Source organism: Onychomys torridus, chromosome 23 (genome assembly GCF_903995425.1).
Source record: "Onychomys torridus chromosome 23, mOncTor1.1, whole genome shotgun sequence".
Taxonomy (NCBI): Eukaryota; Metazoa; Chordata; class Mammalia; order Rodentia; family Cricetidae; genus Onychomys; species Onychomys torridus.
Genome location: NC_050465.1, coordinates 42,045,191 through 42,062,266, shown reverse-complemented (window position 1 = coordinate 42,062,266; position 17,076 = coordinate 42,045,191). Strand labels below are relative to the sequence as shown.

The following is a 17,076-nucleotide window of genomic DNA, read 5'->3' as shown; positions in this document are numbered from 1 at the left end:
GGGTCAGGAGAGAGGCTCTGATGCTGTTATTCTTGAGGCAAAGCCTGCAGCTCTTGGTGCTCCAATTTGTACTGAGGTTATGTAAAGCTCCTGGGAATAAACGGCGTGAGAAAAAGAATGGGGAGGGATTAGATGGCATAGAATATTTAAAACAAGACTTAAACTATGTGGGAGCACCATAGTATGTACGCATGCACGTACGAGTGTGCAAGGAAAAAATATATCTGCATCTGAGCATAGGCAATCTCCTCGCCAGCTAACACATTCACCTCTGCAACAACCGGAAATGAGCAGCTATCTGGGCACTGGGCTCCCTCCTCCGCTCCAGGCTCAGGTCCAGTCGGCAGGCCAGATGAGGAAGCTACCAGCGGAAGGTGCCCCAGGTGGACTCCGGCAAGCTGGGTGACCCTAGTAGACACAACTGCCTCCCTAGGACCTTGTCTTCGAGGGTGAGCTTAGAAACCATGTGATCTGCCTGTGTCCCTCAGAAGCACTCGGCCTCCCAGGTAACCAGCATTTCCCAGCACAAGCAATTAGCTGTAAATAACACTAGAAGCCCCTACTCTGTAAACGGTGGCTAATTGGTGTCCACCGCTCGCCCTCTAACGCTAGGGGCAGCTGGAGCCTGAACTGTTAGGAAAGTGGTAAGGCCTACGGAAGATCTTGGGTGCTGTCTGAGGTGGGAATAGCGTGTGTGTGGGGGTGTGGGAGTGGGGGAGTGGATGTTACAACACTGACACACGAGTTCGGAGGAGGCTTTTCTTAAGTTGCCATAAAGTCAGGGCCGTGCTACAAAGAGCTGTTTTGCCCAGTATGCAGAGCCCTCTTCTCTGCCTGGGATCCCTGGGTAGTCCGCACACATCATCTTAACTCCAGTTGCCCTGCGAGACCTGGGCAAGGTGAATTCTCAGTTTCTGGGCTTCCGTGCCCTTTTTACTGAGACCCTGGAAGCCAAGGTGAGCAGAGGAGGTCCCAGCCGCTGTCCGTGTCCCTGGTCTTGAGTACTTCCCTCTCTTCTCTTCGATGGGAGTAACGCTCCAAACGAAGTCATGTAGGGCGAAAGACTAGGGTTCTGATTAGTTTCAGAGCAGAGGATGTTAGCAGGAGGTCGGGGCGCCAGCTCATTTAGGGGTGCGGCAGTGCGGCTCCGGCAAAGGTTAGCTCTGAATTCCGGTTAGTGCAGGGCGCGCACTGCTGGGTCAAAGCGGCCATCAGTCCTGCCAAAGGGCGAGCAGCCGGGTGCGCAGTGGGTGGTGTGTGTCTCTCTCTCTCTCTCTCTGTGTGTGTGTGTGTGTGTGTGTGTGTGTGTGTGTGTGTGTGTGTGTGTGTGTTACGACTCACGGTGAACCGGGAGCCGATTGCTGAGTTAGTCAAATAAGCAAAGTCTAACACCCAGCCCCATGGGGCATTTTCTGGGGTCTGCGCTGGTAGACTCTAGCTGTCACACACCTTACAAAGTGAGGGAGGGCGGTGGAAAATGAGTAGAGGAGCATCTTGTCCTCGCTTCCTGCGTAGGCCAGGCCAGTTCTGCGCCCCGCACATGGCGAGTCTCACCTGCGCTCTCCCAACCCTGCTGAGGTCACCACACGCGGGCCCAAGCCCCCACGATGATGCTTTCTGCAGAGGCAGGGCCTAGCCAGAGAATCTGAAGGAGGAACTGGGGCTCAAACTAGGGCTCAGGCTCCGAAGAAGGGAGGGAGGAGGCAGGCACGCTGGGTGGGTGTCGGTAGCTGCTTTCCGGGAATCCTAGCAAGGAGCTGTGACCTGTGAGTTAAGTAGCCACTTGGCCTTTCCTGTATAGGTTACTCGTGGGTCAAGGGCGCCACCGAAAACAGCAAAGACCATTTCGAGCCACCCACACTTTTATTGCGGTAAGAGGCTGAGCCCAAACGTTGAGACTCTGTGCCCTTCCAGCCTTACTTCAGATTTCCCTGGGCGGACCGTGGGGTGCAGTTCAGGGTGCGGACCTGGTTTAAAGGTCTCTCTAGTGAAGAGGAGGGTCTCTTTAGCCAGCCTCCTCTGACTTTTCAGAAGACGCTCACGGTTTGGCAGTCGGGGGTTAGAGACCGACTTCCTAAACTTCCCGCTCCGCCTTTCCCTGTTAGGGCTGCACGTCCCCCACCCCCCACCCCCGTTTTCCCCCCACATCCAAACACACCTTCCTCTAAGCTAACCCCTCCCCAAACTTTATAGGAATAAGGTCATTGGTGCCAGAGGGGATTAACTTGGTCGTCTGTATGTTTTTTTCAAGTTGCTGATGTGCGGGACACCGACGACAAGCTCGGCTTGTCGGCGGGAAAGATGCCCAGTCTGGCAGAAGCGCCAGCTATGTGTGTCGTTGGAGTCGGTCTGGTCTCCGCGTCCCTGGGCTCAAGGCCCTAGGACTCTGGCCGGGTCCAGAACCAGGTTTCTGTGGAAGCTGGAATGTCAGATTAGTCATCTAGCTTCTTTAGGCCTGCTGCGACCCCACCACCAGCCTCCCTCCCCTGCCTCTCCACCCTCCCCTCTTCTCTCCAGGCCCCTTTCCACCTCCCTCCTCCCTCCCTCTTGTGGACAGGTAGCCTCAAAAGTGAGACATAGGAGTGGTGAGCGATCTGGGGGCTACCACTTCTGGATTTAGGATCCCCAAGGATCCGGAGACAGGAGGAGATTCAAAGGGGCGTCGGCGACTCTTTGAAACCGGGGCATGGTTTACTTCCCCCAGGACGGCGGGGTCAGAGAGAGAACTCCCAGCACCGGGCTCTCTGGGACGGTTCTTTGAGCACTTCAGTTCGGCCACGGGATGCAGAACTGGTGAGTGACACGTTTGGTGAAGACTGCCAGGCTTGGCAGTGCCCTTTTCGGGTTTCAAGATGACTGACTCCCGAGGCTGTCGCGTGGCAGGGTCGCCCTGGGCACTGTAGCCTCGCTCTTTCTGGACATTAGGGTGTTCTTTCAGAAACAGAGTCCAGGCTTCTGGCCTGGGCCCTTCCTTGCCTTGGATAGGCCTTTATTTGTGGCCATGCTGAGGGAACCAGGAATGCCACATCCCGACGCCCACCACCACGGAACCACATTCACAGGCTGGGTCCCCCTTGGTCTCTAAGGTCACCCCTCCCCACAACCACTTGTCTGAAATTTACCAGATTCCAACCTTAAGGCAAGAAAAAAAGTGTTTCATATACAAACCGATCAGGGTATTTGCAGATAATTGCGAATGTCAAATACTCGGGCGCCATGACAAAGTGCAGAGATTGCCAGGGCCGGAGCTGGGCCTGCAGGGCGGGGGGGGGGGGGGGGGTGTTGCTGGACAGCCCCACCACCTCAATACTGCCTAGAGGCGGGCCTTGGGGGCGGGGCGGGAGTGGGGGGGAGCACTCGCCAGCATCTGCCCACAGTCCAATTAACTAAGATTTGCTTCTTAGAGCTAGCACCCAGGAGCTCATTCATAAACCCATTCACAGCTGGCCCTCCCTAGCTGGCTCAGCTCACAGGTGAGCCCAGGGTGAATACTGCACGGGACAAGACGGTCCCCTTCACTCTCGCATGAAGTACACGGGCGGCCTCAAAGGAAAGGCGCTGCCACTTGGCTCTGCTATGGCTTACCCCTACGGCTGTTGCACCCTATTCCTAAGAAAGACGTGACACGGGAAGGAGAGTCACCTGCCACTCTGGGAGCAACAACTTTCTAGTTCCAGGGCTGGTTTTAAACAGAAATAGATTGGAGTCGGGGAGAAAAAAAGAGAGAGACAAAGCTCTAGGCTTCTTTGCTACAGTAACTACCATGGCTGCAAGAGGCCTTGGGGTACGCCTAGAGGAGATGTGCATTTAGCTTGCCAAAATGGACCCTTCCAGGGTCTTGGCCAAAGGCGCTATTCCTTACTGCTTTTGGTCAAGTCTTCCCAGATTCCCTCTTTCATGAAGGAGGCAGAAGCAAACCCAATGTCTCCGGCTCCTCTAGTCCTCCTGGACTGGGGCTAGGGGTCGGGATGGGAAGTATTCTCACTAGATTTAAAAAGTACTGGCAATCGGGTGTCTCTTGCTGATGATACCATGAAGCTGGTGGTCCAGCTGTGGCTTTGCAAGGGAGGGGTCTGGGATCTCAAGGGTGGCAAGGACTAGGTTGTTGGTCAAGAGGCTGGAGGTGGAGGAAGGAGAAACAGTAGATGAGGGCTCACCGCTGACTGCTTACCACAAGAACCTACTCCACACCCAGGCTCCAGTCCTTTCTCATCCAACTTTGTGGGGGAAGGGGGGTTATCCTAGATCTTCACCCGACCGAGCGGAAGATTTCGTGTGGAAAAGGAAGGACGGAGAATGTGTGCATGGCCGCCGCCCTAAAAATGTTGCATTCCATTTTTCTGGAGGCTTTCATTGACAATCTCGAGTGCCGCCAGGGCTGGAGAGGAGCACCTAAGGGTTGAGGGGAGGGAAGGCATTTCTTGGGAAAAATAGAGAGGCATGTACCCCACTTCGCAGTAAGGAGGACGGGAGCTGCGGGGTGAAGGCGCTGGGATCCAACATTTGAAAAGTCCTATCTGGTCCCCGGAAGGAAGTCCGATGCCAGCTCCTTAGCCACCAGCCACCAGGAGCGCTTCTGAGCATCCCGCCCTTCAAGCTCCTAACCCGGAAGCCTTCGATCTGGCCTGAAATCCTGACTTGAGGTCTCTTGGAATTCGAAGAGCAGCTTGTCCTACCGGGAATTCGCCCAGGTCCAGTGAAGTGGGTGTAGGAAGACAGCCAATGTTTTCAAGAGCCTGGGCGGCCAGCGGCGCCGCAAGTGTAGGATGTGATTCTATTTGACTTTCCAAATCAAAGTGCCTTGATTGGCGCCCAAAGAGTTCACGGCACGTAACTGTCTTAATTAAACCTGCTATAAACAGACAAATCACGTCTTGCTCTTGCACAGAGAACGTGGGGAGGTAGCAGAGGGCCTGGCAGAGACCAGGCTTGAGGGATGCGCTTAAAAAAAAAAAAAAAAAAAGTGCAAAGGAGGCAAAGCCAGAAAAAAGAACAAAAGTGGATTTTCTGCATCCCCAGAAAACAGATGAACCGAAACAAAAACTTAGTAAAGCAGGGAGTTGTGAAGGACAGCCAGGATTCCCACTGCTGTGCGGTGGGGACCTAGGTCCAGAGGAGGGAACCAGCGGTGGAAAGGCAGGAAGGCAGACTGGTTGAGGAGACAGAGGTGCCCACTCTGAGGCCCTAGGTTAGCCCGCCTGGGCCCTGCACTTTTCTTCTTAAGTGGCCCATGTGGAGACAAAGGTAAGGAGCTCACACAGAGCTCCCCGGACACACCCACGGTAGTTAGTGGGCGCTGGAGGAGATGCCCAGGTGATGGGTGTTTGCAGGAACTTGGTGGAGAGCCAATGGAAGGGCAAGTTGTTTTCAAGTAGCCCCCTTTGAAAGCCAGAAGAGATGCAGACTCGCTAGAGCTTCGGGGTGTGCTGGTGTTGTGTAGGGGAGCATCAGGGGCTGGGGAAATCTTCAAAAGGGTGAGAAGGGCCCGGCGCTGGCCTCCGGATAAAGTAGGCAGAGTCTGCCAAGGTCAGCGGACGGACCGCTGGCTCTTTCCACCTGGAACGTGAAAAGGGGTGGGTCTATCTCGGAATAACCCCACATCTCCGGAAGTTACCTGGCAGAGGCAATCCTCCACCGACTTCAGGTCTCACAGTCTAAAACCATCGGAAAGCCTGTCAATTCCCTTGCTAAGAACGGAAAGGAAAATGACCCCCAAGTATAGTGACAACACAGGAGATATACACTCACAGGTTTGGGCGCACTTCTGGTAACTTCAGGAGCCAGCACTTTGCCCCCTGGAAAACTTGTGTACCCTTTCTTTTCTCTGTCTGCTTAGCACTCGATCCTATTAATAATGCACTCGTTTAGGCTGATGTCCAGAGACAGTAACTATGCTGCTTGGAGGAAGAATTTAACTTCAGGTAAATTTTAGCACAACACATTTCCAAGTTTTCTTTTTTTAAAATCCGGTCTTTAACCTTCGTGTGAAAGGGAAGAACAACAAACAAACAAACAAACAAACAAACAAGACCCACACGCTTAGTGAAAACCGCTTAGATTGGTTTTAGTTTACAAGATTTTTGTATAGGTGGATACAACACCAAAGATACTAGTTAATTGGCTATAAGCAACTCCTGTACATGGAAAAAAAAAACCTTCTCTACTTTGAAAATCAAGGCTTAATTCGCAGACTGGAAAATATCTACTCTTGGAAAAGCATGCTTGAAATAGTTAGAAGCAAAAATAAAAATTCAAATTGTGTAATGGCGTAGAATTTTTGCGAAAACCAAATTATTGCTAAAAACTACAAGTCCGAATGCAATGAAAATTAATTAAAAGAACTATTTGGGAAACAGTATAGATTTTCCCCCTGTCACACAAAATGCTAAAGTCTTTAAGACCCTTCCTTCTTTTCTATTTTGTGTGTGTGTGTGTGTGTGTGTGTGTGTGTGCGCGCGCGCTCGCGCGCGCGATTTTTCGCTTCCGAAATAACCACAGTTCACCTTTCAAAACTCTCCGCTCCCGAGCGCAATCATATTTGTTCCTTAAGCAAAGGGCTTTGCAAACAAACAGCTTTCCCACATTCACAGTCACATACACCAAACGTCGTGGCCCGTTTTTTGAAAACGGGGAGGAGAGGAGAGGAGAGGAGAGAAGAGGAGAGGAGAGGAGAGGAGAGGAGAGGAGAGGAGAGGAGAGGAGAGGAAAAAAGAGAGGAGAGGGAGGGAAGGAGAAGAGAGGACAGAGAGAGGGGGAGAGAGAGAGAGAGAGGGAGGGAGGGAGGGAGGGAGGGAGGGAGAGAGAGAGAGAGAGAGAGAGAGAGAGAGAGAGAGAGAGAGAGAGAGAGGCTTAGGTAACCAACAAACCCGATTACTAAGCTTTATTGATACTAAAAGGAAAAGTTCCCCTCGTAAAATTTCTCTGAGCTTATTAGTTATTTAAATCAGCCCGAGGCTGGACCTGCGACGCCTAGGGCACCTTCCTTGGCTCCTGGAGGCGAGAGCAGCCAACGCGGGCTCCGCGCTGACCTACCACTTCTCACTAGGGACTGGGCAAGAGGGGCGAGAGCGAGCGCAGAGTGCAGAGGTGAGCCACTTGACCAGGGGTGTCAGGCTCGGCGCGGTCAGATGGTCACGGGTACCAGGCCCCAGAAAGGAACCGGTCACCGCTGCTGTTGAGGCCGTGGGAAAGCAGGCCAAGTGGTCACGGAGTGCGGCAATCCAGCTCTCCCGACTGACACGATCTATCACGGGTGGCGCTGGTCACCGGTCCCAAAGACTCGGATCTGGCCTGGCATGCAACCCGCGGGTTCGGGCGTCCAGGGCGCGCTCCTGTTATAATTGGGGTGGGCACTAGGTGGATTTACACCTTTCTGGGTCAGCTATTGCTTTCCACAGGCGGTTCCACTGTGTATGCGTGTGGCTGAGGGGGTGGTGGGCAGAGAAGTGGATGAATGCATTAAAACAACTGCAGCAGCAGCAACAAGAGAGCCCCTTCCTAGCCAAGTCCTCTAAGCTGTTCCCGGGCTGGGCTCTCACGTCTTGATGTAACTTCAGAAAGGCGCCAGGTGATGGCCAGCTCTGCTGGGCTCTTCCTTCCAAGACCCGGAGGGAAGGCAAGGCGGCTGCAGAGGACTGAGGCCCGGGAGGACGGCGGCGTCTCAGCCACCTGGACTTTAGTGGGGATGTCAAGCCTTGATGGTCTAAGCGGGTGTCTGGGGGGCTTCCTGCAACCCTGGGGAAAGTGAAAGTTCTAATCCTGGAAGCTTTTCTGGGTCCCTCCCAACAGGATACACTGACTATGCGCCTCATCCGTGGTCCCAGTAAGTGCCCAGGACGTAGTGTCCTAGCTGTATCAGCTTTTCCGGGCAGTTCAGGCTTAGCACGGACCCCGAGTCCCAGGGTGCTCGGGCGACTCTCGGACTAGGACCGCGGGGCACCCAAAGGCCCGAGCTCTCCAGCCCTGGGCTGGGGATAGTGCGGGTAGGTCGGCCAGGAGTTAGGGACGGAGGTTGGATGACATGCCTTGCGCATTTTGGGGGGAGTAGTCTTCATTACAAAAGATTGGGGGGGGCACTGCAGGCCGGGCTGTTTTGCGTGCGCGATCGCATCTTGGGCTCGGGTGGTCTGCTGGTCCCCGAGGCCCGGGGGCACCGCACCCGCCCCGCGCCTCCTTAACCTGAGGATTCTCGGCGCTGCGCAAGGGCTAGCTAACTGGCTCCAGCCGGCTCAGCGGGTTTCAGCCGCAGCCCACGCGGTGGCGCTGTAGGGAGACGGCGCCTCTACTCTGGGCGGGGACCCCTGGCAGTGACCCGGTCTTGGAGGTGGAGGGGACCTTGACAACCAGCCTTGGCCTCTAGTTCTTCGCTTTGGGCCGGAATTCCTCGGCCTCCTAGATCGGTGTTTCCCAAAGGAAAACATAGCCAGCGCAGCCCGCGCAGCCCCAAGATGGGGCCGCGTAGCCGCGGCGGCTCCTTTGGCCTTCTCTCTCCCTCCTGCCTTGCTAATTTCCACCATTTGTAGTCGATTTCTACACTTAAGATTGCATTAGAGGGGCAGTGGTTTTCTCGGTGCACGGCTGCGGCTGAAGGAAAACTACCTTTTAAGACCCTTGGGAAAGAACGTCGGATCCAGGGAGCCCTGGCGTGGAAGGGATACTGCCCTGTGTTGCTAGCCGTGTCCGCTGCCTTTCCCGGGCTTCCCATCCGGTGACCGCGAACCTGACACCAAACCTCCATCCAGGACTCTTCCCAGCTCTGAAACCTGTCTCCTCACGACCCTCCTTCTCGGAAGCAGAGCCCACACCAGACGCTCATCTCTGTCACAACCTAGGAACCTCAGAAAGCCAAAGGGCTTCCCTGCCACAGCTCACAGAGTAACCCTGGAGACTCTCTGTCTTGTGGGCTTTGGCACTGTGGGTTGCCCTGAACTCCAACTCCCAGACACCTTGGCAGCTCGGCTCCCACGGCCCACCACCTTTCCCCGGGCTCATCTCTGACCAGGCCTCAGTGGCACGTTCCTCTGAGGTCCTGGGGAGAATCCCACTGCATCGCCCACACCTAGGCCCCTAGAGCGGCTAGGGAAGCTGTGAGCCCTTTTATGTTTGCCCGGCTCGGGTTGATCTCTTGGGCTCTGATGCCAACCAGGAAGCTGGGTGATAACGAAGTAAGTGTCCCCTGCCCGTGCGTTTTGGTCAGTCCCCAGAGCAGTCTGAGAAAGGGTTTAAGCCATCCCAGTAGACCTGCCCTTCCTTTCCAGGCTCGCCCTGGCTCCCCCGCACCTCGTCCCCTGGTCCACTGGACTCACTGGATTTGCAATCTAAACGCTTTGAAATATGCTTCTAAAGTGTTGGTCGCCTAACTTTCCACGGACAGTCGGAGACGGAAATTGGCTTCAGACGTGATGTGGGCATCCTTAGAAAGAAGTGACCCCCGCCTCGCCCCCCGTCCCTAGCGGGGCCAGCTACTGGAGACGCATTTGGCCCGGTTTTGGTTCCTAGAAGCCATTGCCCGCCATGAAGTTTTGAATGAGTGTCCTGGGGTGGGGAGAAAAGATCAGCACCGACTTTCAAGTGCTCTAAAAGAGGCAGCGCACCTCTGGAAAGGCTTCTTTGCCTGGGTGACCAAACTTAAGAGCCAGAGAGGTGAATGCCAGGCCTTCCAGAGCCCGCAGTCTAAATGCTGAAATGCGGTGAGCTTGGCACTCAGTCCTTACCAGGGCAGTCGGGCCTAGGTGGTCCACAGCCAGCACACCACCGAAGGTTGATCTGGGCAGAGGACCCGCAAGGCCAAAATCTCAGGGGCGACAAGGAGAAATCAAACAATATTGTCATTAAAAGTTCAGGCTGTAAGAGGACTTAGGCCTGGGAAGAAAGAAAACCAGTCTGGAAAGGAAAACTCTGCGCATTAAACCCGGGCCTAGGAAGTTTCGTTGTTTTTTTGTTGTTGTTGCTTAAAATAAATAAATAAAAATAACAGTGTGGCTGTGAAAGATGCGACCTTTGACTACATAACATAAGGGGGAAAAATTAGGGCCCGGAGAATTCTAGAAAAGTCTGTGTAGATCACCCTCAAAATATGTAGGTCAGAAGCAAACGGAGGAAACATACCCCACCCCCCAACTTCGCGTTCTGAGCATGGGGGCAACTGGTTCCTAATTCGGTGTGGGTGTGTGTGTGTGTGTGTGTGTGTGTGTGTGTGTGTGTGTGTGTGTAAGTTTTGGATTACTTATTTAAAAAGACAAATGTACTTATACCATTTAAAAAAATGTGATTTGTTTCAAAAAATGTTTGGAACTAAACCGTCATAGGGAATGCAAAATGAAACCAAACAATTTTTTGAATCATCATCAAATATATTTATTAACTTTTTAAAAATGAAAATCATAACAGACGTTGTAAAAGTATTATTTAAGATAAATCTTACTGGAGGAATTAGAAGTGTTTGAAGTAATTGCTTTAGTTGAAATGAGCCAACGGCTGGGAAAAGCACATGGAACTTGAAACAGAAAAGGCCTTTATTAAGGGACAAAACTAAAGGAAAAAATTCACACTGGGCAGACTTGGCAAAACTTTCTAGAATTCTCCTTTTGCTAAACGAGAGAAATTTGAAAAATGCCCTACTAAAAATAAATCTGCCAACATTCAAAGTACCATTTTGCTAATAACATCGAATTTGACATTTTTATGTATATTAAATATATTTTATTTATTTTTTGAAATGTAATTTTAAATAACTTAGACTTTTTTGTCCCAAATGGTAGATTTTCTTTTCATTATCAAAAATAGACAAGAGAAATAATGAATTTGAAAGGATGTAGAATTTGGCCACAATGCACATTTAATTGTACTTAATTGTATACTTTATTTAAATAGACTTTCTAGGTTTTTTTTTTTAATAATTTAGAATCAATAGTTCCCTTCCAAGCATAATAAAATATTTACACTGTATAAAATATTAACCGATTAACAATACTGCTGTGTTGTTTATAAGAGTGTAGCTGAAGTCCACAATCAAGCTGTTGACACAAGCCTGTGAGGTTAGCGATGTGATCCTAGGAAAATGCAAAGGAAGATTTTTCCGACTGTGATTTTTATAAAATAGCTCATTAATGACTTAGGATAGGATCGTTCCAACCATTCACATCATCAGATATAATAATACTGACGAATCAGACAAAAAAGATCCTCACTAAACGATTTGCATGTTTTTCCCCCCAGAAGTATTGAAGTCCTAATATCATCAATTCTTCTTAGTTCGTGGTCATTGGGCCAGAGGTGCATCCTGCAGTTTCAACACCAAGGTAAGAAGGGAAACGGGGGACTTATTGTTGTTAATATATAAATAAGATATATGCATTTCTCATTAAAAACAGGCTAAGTTTGGCAGCGATAGTTAAGTTTTTGAAACACTCCCTTCGCATTTCGATATGCTATTACAGATTTTTTTTAAGTTTGTCGATCAAACTTACAGTTTCTTTCTTTGCTTCCAAAACCCTTTTAGCTACCTTCACTGGCTTATTTACTTGAGTCACTTCGCTTTCACGGGCTTGGAATTTTCTCTAGTCCCCTTTGGTTGGGCATGTTGGTGGGGCACGGGATTTGAGGAAGAAAAATCAGGGGAAAGAAAAAGGCGTCCTAAAACTGCGGTGTCTCCGCGGAGGAGGATTCCTCCCCTGCTTGCCCACCTCTGCTGCCTGGCTCAGCTCCCCAGTGGCCTGGGGCTTCGGGTGAAGTGGGTGGGCGGCTCCTGGGAGTGGGACCCAGCGAGTTCTGGGCACCCAGATCTAGGCCGGGGACAGGTTTCGTTTTGGGGGGCGGGGGACCCTTTTTCTTTCAGAAGCCCTCAGGCCTCGCTGGCTGTGAGCTTGGGGCCCTTGGGGCATGTGGGTGGGAGGAGGAAGCCAGGTGACAAAGCGACTGGACAGCAAGCAGCCTGGTCGCCAGCACTGTGCGCCCGGGCCACCGCCACTGGCCCAGTTCAAGGCCGGGATTTAGAGAACTGCCCCGAGCGCGTTTTCCCGAAACCGAATTTAGTTTGGCCCTCTGGCGCCGCCGTACAGTCAACGCTTCTTAAGGGGGACTAGTGGCTCTAGCAACCCGAGGAAGCTGAGTCCTGGGGGTCCTGGGGAAAGGGAGGGAGACCCCGGTGCCCAGGAAGGACGGGAGGCGCCGCCGGTTCAAGGGGCTTCCCTGGCCCGGAGGCCGGAGAGGACTGATTCCTATTTTCGCCTCGGAGGTCCCAGCGGCTGATGGACGCCCCGGCGCTGGCAAGCGCTTCGCCGGGGCCGCGGCCCCTGCCCACGTGCTTATTCTTAAGGAGGTCCGCGCCCCAGCGGGACGGCCAAGACAAAAGCGCGAGCCCGGAGCCGGGCCGGGGCGGCCGGGGCTCGCGCCACCTTAAACGAGCACCGCGGCGGGAGCCGGGAGGCGAGGGCCGCGGGAGCCGGCAAAAGTTTGTAGCTCCCCAGCCCTGGAGGGACTGGTTGGGGACGCGCCGGCGCCGCCTCGCTCGTGGGGGACAGGCTGCGTCCCCGCGGCTCGGCTCGGCCTCTGCTGGCGCCCGAACTCGGTTGTCTTCGGGAGCCCAAATGCCGCAACCCGAGGGCGCTCCGGCGGGCACCGCGTCCTGGCCTCGGGGCGGCCCGAGCGGTGCGGCTCGCACCGCCGCCCGCGTGGCGAGAGTGGCAGGGATGCATCCCGCCCCGCGCCCACCGAGCCACCCTCTCTCCAGTGCCACCCGCAGCCCGGCGGGCGGTGGCTGGTCCTCCAGGCGTTCGGGACACCCGGGCTATTGTTTCGGACCCGCGGCCGCGCCCGATCTCCGGGAGAAGCCAGCGGCCTTCCCTCCACTACGCGCGGCCAGGAGCGCAGCGGGCCCCGCCGGCCGGCTAGCGGGCTGGCCGGCTCGGAGCTGCTGGGGAGCTCGCCCGCACCGGGAAAAGTTGCTCCGAGGGGCGGAGGCGGTGGGTGGTGGGCGGAGGCGGTGGGTGGGGGAGGCGATCGCTCTCCTATCTCCAAAGTCGAAAGTACTGGGCGCAGTTAGCAGAGCCGGGAGACGAGGCAGCCGCTGCCGCCTCCCGCGCGCCAGTCTGCGCCCCTGCGGCGAGCCGCGGCACCGAGCGCCTGCCTAGTCGCCGCAGCCTGTGCGCCGGGACGAGTGCGCCTCGGGGCTGGGCGAGGCGGCTGCTCCCTGGACTTGCCACAAGGAGGAGGACCAGACCCTGGGCCCTGGCGTTCGTCCGCGCCCAGACGCACCCATCCGCCGGCCGTGGCCACCGCCTCGCGCCGCACTCAGTCCTCAGCCATCCGTCCTTCATCGCCCGGTGCATGAGGTCCTTGCCACCCCGCTCCCACCGCCGACTCTTCCCCCTTCCTCCTCCTTTCTCCCTGCCTCCCACCCCTTCGCCTATCCCTATGCCTCCTCCGCAGCCCCGCTCGTTGGGTCGCCGCGCTCTCAGCGATTGATTGATTGATGTTTAATTTCCTGCCAGGCGGGGCCCCCCCCCCCCCCGCAACCTCCCCAGCCCTCCTCCCCGCCCCCCACTCCCCTCCTTCATTGCGGTGGACCAGTCTGGCTTGGGTTTAGATCCGTCCCCCCCCCCCCCATTCCCATCCCGAAATAACCCAGAGACTTCCCCTACCCCCACCCCAAATTATTATTTTGAAGGCGCTAGATCTGGGGACCGAAAGGGGGAGGTGGGGGGGGAGAAATCGGAAACCGAGGACAACCCAAAAGGACTCACTTTGCCTGATGACTCAACGCAACTAATAATCATCTCCCTCTCAGTGTGTCTCTCTCTGCGGCTTGTCAGTGAGTCCGGCTCTGGCTTCTGGCAGAGGCGGCCGCGAGGGGAGAGAGGTTGGAGGTGACAGCTTGGGCGGCCGCCGCGTTTTCTCCTTGCGCGCGGTCCGGGGGTCTCGGCGCCTTCTCCGTTCTTGGTGGCACGGTCCCCCGCGGCTCCGGCCGCGCCTCCTCTCGAGCTAGCGGCCGTAGGAGCCGGCCGCCGCCGCAGCCTCCCAGTCCTCAGCCCTTTCTCCTCTCCAGAACCGGTCTCCTTCCCGAAGGTGTGAAAGGCTCTTTCAGCCCCCTCTCTCCCCCTCCTCTGCCGTCCCCTCCCCCGCTCGCTCGGGTGCCCCTTAGGAGGAGTCCTCCTTTCCCTCTCCTCCTCCTCCTCCTCCCTCCCCCCCACCTTCCCCCCCCCCCCATCATCATAACAACCATCTCGGAACAGAAGACACCCTGACCCAGGACCTTAAACACTAGGACCCGGGGAAGAGGAAAAGGAAAGGGGAAAGAGGAAAGAGAAAGGAAGACTAGGACAAAACTACAGATCACCAGAAACTTTCCACCCTGGATTCTCTACTTTTGCTCCATGGACAGAGCCCCAGCCAGCCAAGTTTCAGACAGACCGTGAGCAGTAAGTACGCCGGGGCGAGGGCTCCCGCGCCGCGCCCGGAGTTCGGGAAGCCCGGGGCGCGCTCTGTTCCTCCGGCTGATCGCGGCTCCGGCTCTCGCGCGTCCCTAGGCGAAGCCGGGGAGTGCCGTGGAACCCTCTCTCGCTGCCGGTCCGTGCACTCCCTACCTCTCTAGCATTTTCCTTCCCCTCTCTGTCACCCCCCACCTCGTCTCTTCGCTACCCGTGGCGACTAGGCTTCTCCCGCGTCCGAAGCGCCCCGGAGGAGGGTTCTCAGCGCCCCAGGTGTATTCGGGGCTTCCTCTCGCGGGTGCCAGTGACAATTCGGGCGCTGTTTCATCAGGTGTTTTCCCTTCTTCCGGGTCACTCCTCCAAAACTGAGGAGTGCGGAGAAGTGCGTGGAGCGCTGCCCGCCTAGGGACGCCGAGAAAAACTTCCCGGATTTAGAAATTAGGATTAATGGGGGCTGCTCCTGCACCCAACGATCTAAATTTCTTTTTCTTATGTTTTAATGCTTATTGGCTTTTTAAAAAGCACCCAAGATCAGATGAAGATAAGAATTCTCCGAAATAATAATTGTTATCTTGTGATGGAGGATCGCTTCTACAAACCTCAAAATGTTTGGGATGCTCATTCCCGTGGAATTAGTTATTTTTGTGTGTGTGTGCAAAGTGTGTGTGTGTGTGTGTGTGTGTGTGCGTGTGTGTGTGTGTGTACACAAGTGTACTCGTGTACTTGATTCATAAAGGTAAAAAGCGGGGATTCCATGGATCTATTGATCAAGTCTTTGGCTCCTGCCTGGCCGTTCACAGCACATTTATCTCGCAATTAATTTGCTTAAGGATCCGTGTGTGCCCTGGCTCCCTCCCAGGCCGGGTGGGGACCTCTTGCTCTGAAGTACTCTCATTTCAAAACCTCGACCCCCCCCCTCCCAAGTGGGGGCGGGGGGCTCTCCTTCGGAGAAGGGCTAATGCCAGCGCTGCCCGCTATGCATGGAGCACTAAGTGCTGTGAGCTCCGACTCTGTCCATGCCATTGAGGGCTAACTCTGGGGACCTGCGGCCGAGCGGGTCTCAGCACCTCAAGTTCCGGGCAGCTTTGGGGCCTCCAGTGTACGGCCGGGGACCCGCTACCCCGGGACCCTTCGGGACCTTTCGGAAGCGTGGGAGGAAGTTTGTGTGGCTGCTGTGCAGCGCTCTGCCACTGGCCTGATCGTCTATCACGTGTGTGAGCGGTTTTCCCTCTTTTTTTTTTCCCTCCCCCTTCCCTCCCCTCCGCCCCCTCCCTAGGTCCCTGCGCGTTTTATTGCGACCTGCCGGTGGGAACTTTGTCTCCAAATCGGAGCAGCATGGAGCGGCGGAGCGAGAGCCCGTGTCTGCGGGACAGCCCCGACCGAAGGAGCGGCAGCCCCGATGTCAAGGGGCCTCCCCCGGTGAAGGTGGCCCGGCTGGAGCAGAACGGCAGCCCCATGGGAGCCCGCGGGAGGCCCAACGGCGCGGTGGCCAAGGCCGTGGGAGGTAACAGCCTGGAGCTGGGAGGTGCGCGCAGCCGGAGGCCCAGTGATAATGGCCTGGGTGTCAGGGTTCAGGTTGATTAGGCTCTGTTTCGGTGTAGGATTACAGGAAGTCAAATCCAGGTTGCCAAATAATGCCCTAGTCGCCTCTCCCGCAACTGGTAGTAGCTTCATCTCGAGTTAAAACAAGAAAGTGGTTTACCCAGAGGGTGGCATTTTTTGGGCATTTTGCCACCGTGTGCCGAGGTGTTGGCAGGTCTGTGTCACAGCCAGCTAACTGTTTCTAGATTTTCCTAGAGAGCTCTTCCGTGTTTAACTCCTTTGCCTTGCCTCGGTGCTGTTGTAGGGGCAGAGAGGGAGCATCAGGCTAGAGCGGGGTCAAGTGGTTTTGGTGTTCTGCAGCCAGGACAGTGCTGAGAGAAAAATACGCTCTAGGGAAAAACGAAGAATCACCGTGAATGCATTATGTTCTTAGCGGATTTGATGCTGAAGTTGTCTGCAGAGTTTAGACGCGGGCGTTTAGAACTTTGTAAGGAATTACAGAATTGGGAGAAAAACAGCAAACCGATTTATTTGCTGCCGGCTGCTGCTTCCCCACCCAAGATTTAAGTGTTATTTAGAGACAGTCTTTTGATGTTTTCATTACTTCTACAAATACTTTTCTTAGAAGTGGTTAGTAAAGTAATCCTACAAAATAAGACCAGAGAAAAATTTAAGTACTAAAATATTTTTTGGGTTGCAGGCCAGTTAACTAGCTGTCTCTTAAATATGAAATATACAATTTTATATGACTTTCAGACTTTTTTGTTTGGGATAAATCATTCCTTTAATTTTATTGTGCTGGAGATTCCCCTTCATCCCAGATGTTTTCAGCAGCAATATATTTAATGTAATTCTTTATGTTGACCAGCATAAAGTGATAGAGATCCACGGTAAAGGTTGGTGATTAAGGTCTCACCTCCCCATGTGCATGGATTGAATTTTGGAGTAAATAGTTTGAACCATCTCCATGTACCTAGTAAGATGACACTTCTCTGTTTTTAATTATTTTACAATATTTTTTTTTTTTTGTGGTAGGTAGACATTAAGAATGGCTTTCCTTAATTCTTTTAATTGGACATTTATCTTGAGAAGGAGCCTTCCTCTCAAT

General features: G+C 54.1%; 2 protein-coding genes across 6 annotated transcripts in view; one reads left to right on the top strand and one right to left on the bottom strand.

Annotated features, from left to right (window-relative positions):
• The first annotated feature begins 6,852 nt into the window (after window positions 1-6,852).
• The window catches only part of Satb2 (SATB homeobox 2), a 177,255-nt gene continuing 167,031 nt past the window's right edge, over window positions 6,853-17,076 (top strand). Inside the window, exons 1-3 of one of the 5 annotated variants that reach the window (XM_036173831.1) lie at window positions 6,853-7,086; window positions 11,218-11,300; window positions 15,703-15,930. In XM_036173831.1, the coding sequence (XP_036029724.1) occupies window positions 15,762-15,930 (169 nt within the window). In that variant the 5' untranslated portion in view covers window positions 6,853-7,086; window positions 11,218-11,300; window positions 15,703-15,761. Of the gene's footprint in view, window positions 7,087-11,217; window positions 11,301-14,341; window positions 14,418-15,702; window positions 15,952-17,076 lie in introns of those variants that run through there. The other 4 variants (XM_036173830.1, XM_036173833.1, XM_036173835.1 and 1 more) reach the window with 4 other exon arrangements.
• On the bottom strand, window positions 10,343-13,316 carry LOC118573011 (formin-2-like). The gene is made up of 3 exons (XM_036172994.1): window positions 13,085-13,316; window positions 12,853-13,007; window positions 10,343-12,787 (listed from the first exon to the last, which is right to left on the bottom strand). The coding sequence occupies exons 1-3, from the start codon at window positions 13,314-13,316 to the stop codon at window positions 12,089-12,091; spliced, it is 1,086 nt and encodes a 361-aa protein (XP_036028887.1). The 3' UTR covers window positions 10,343-12,088.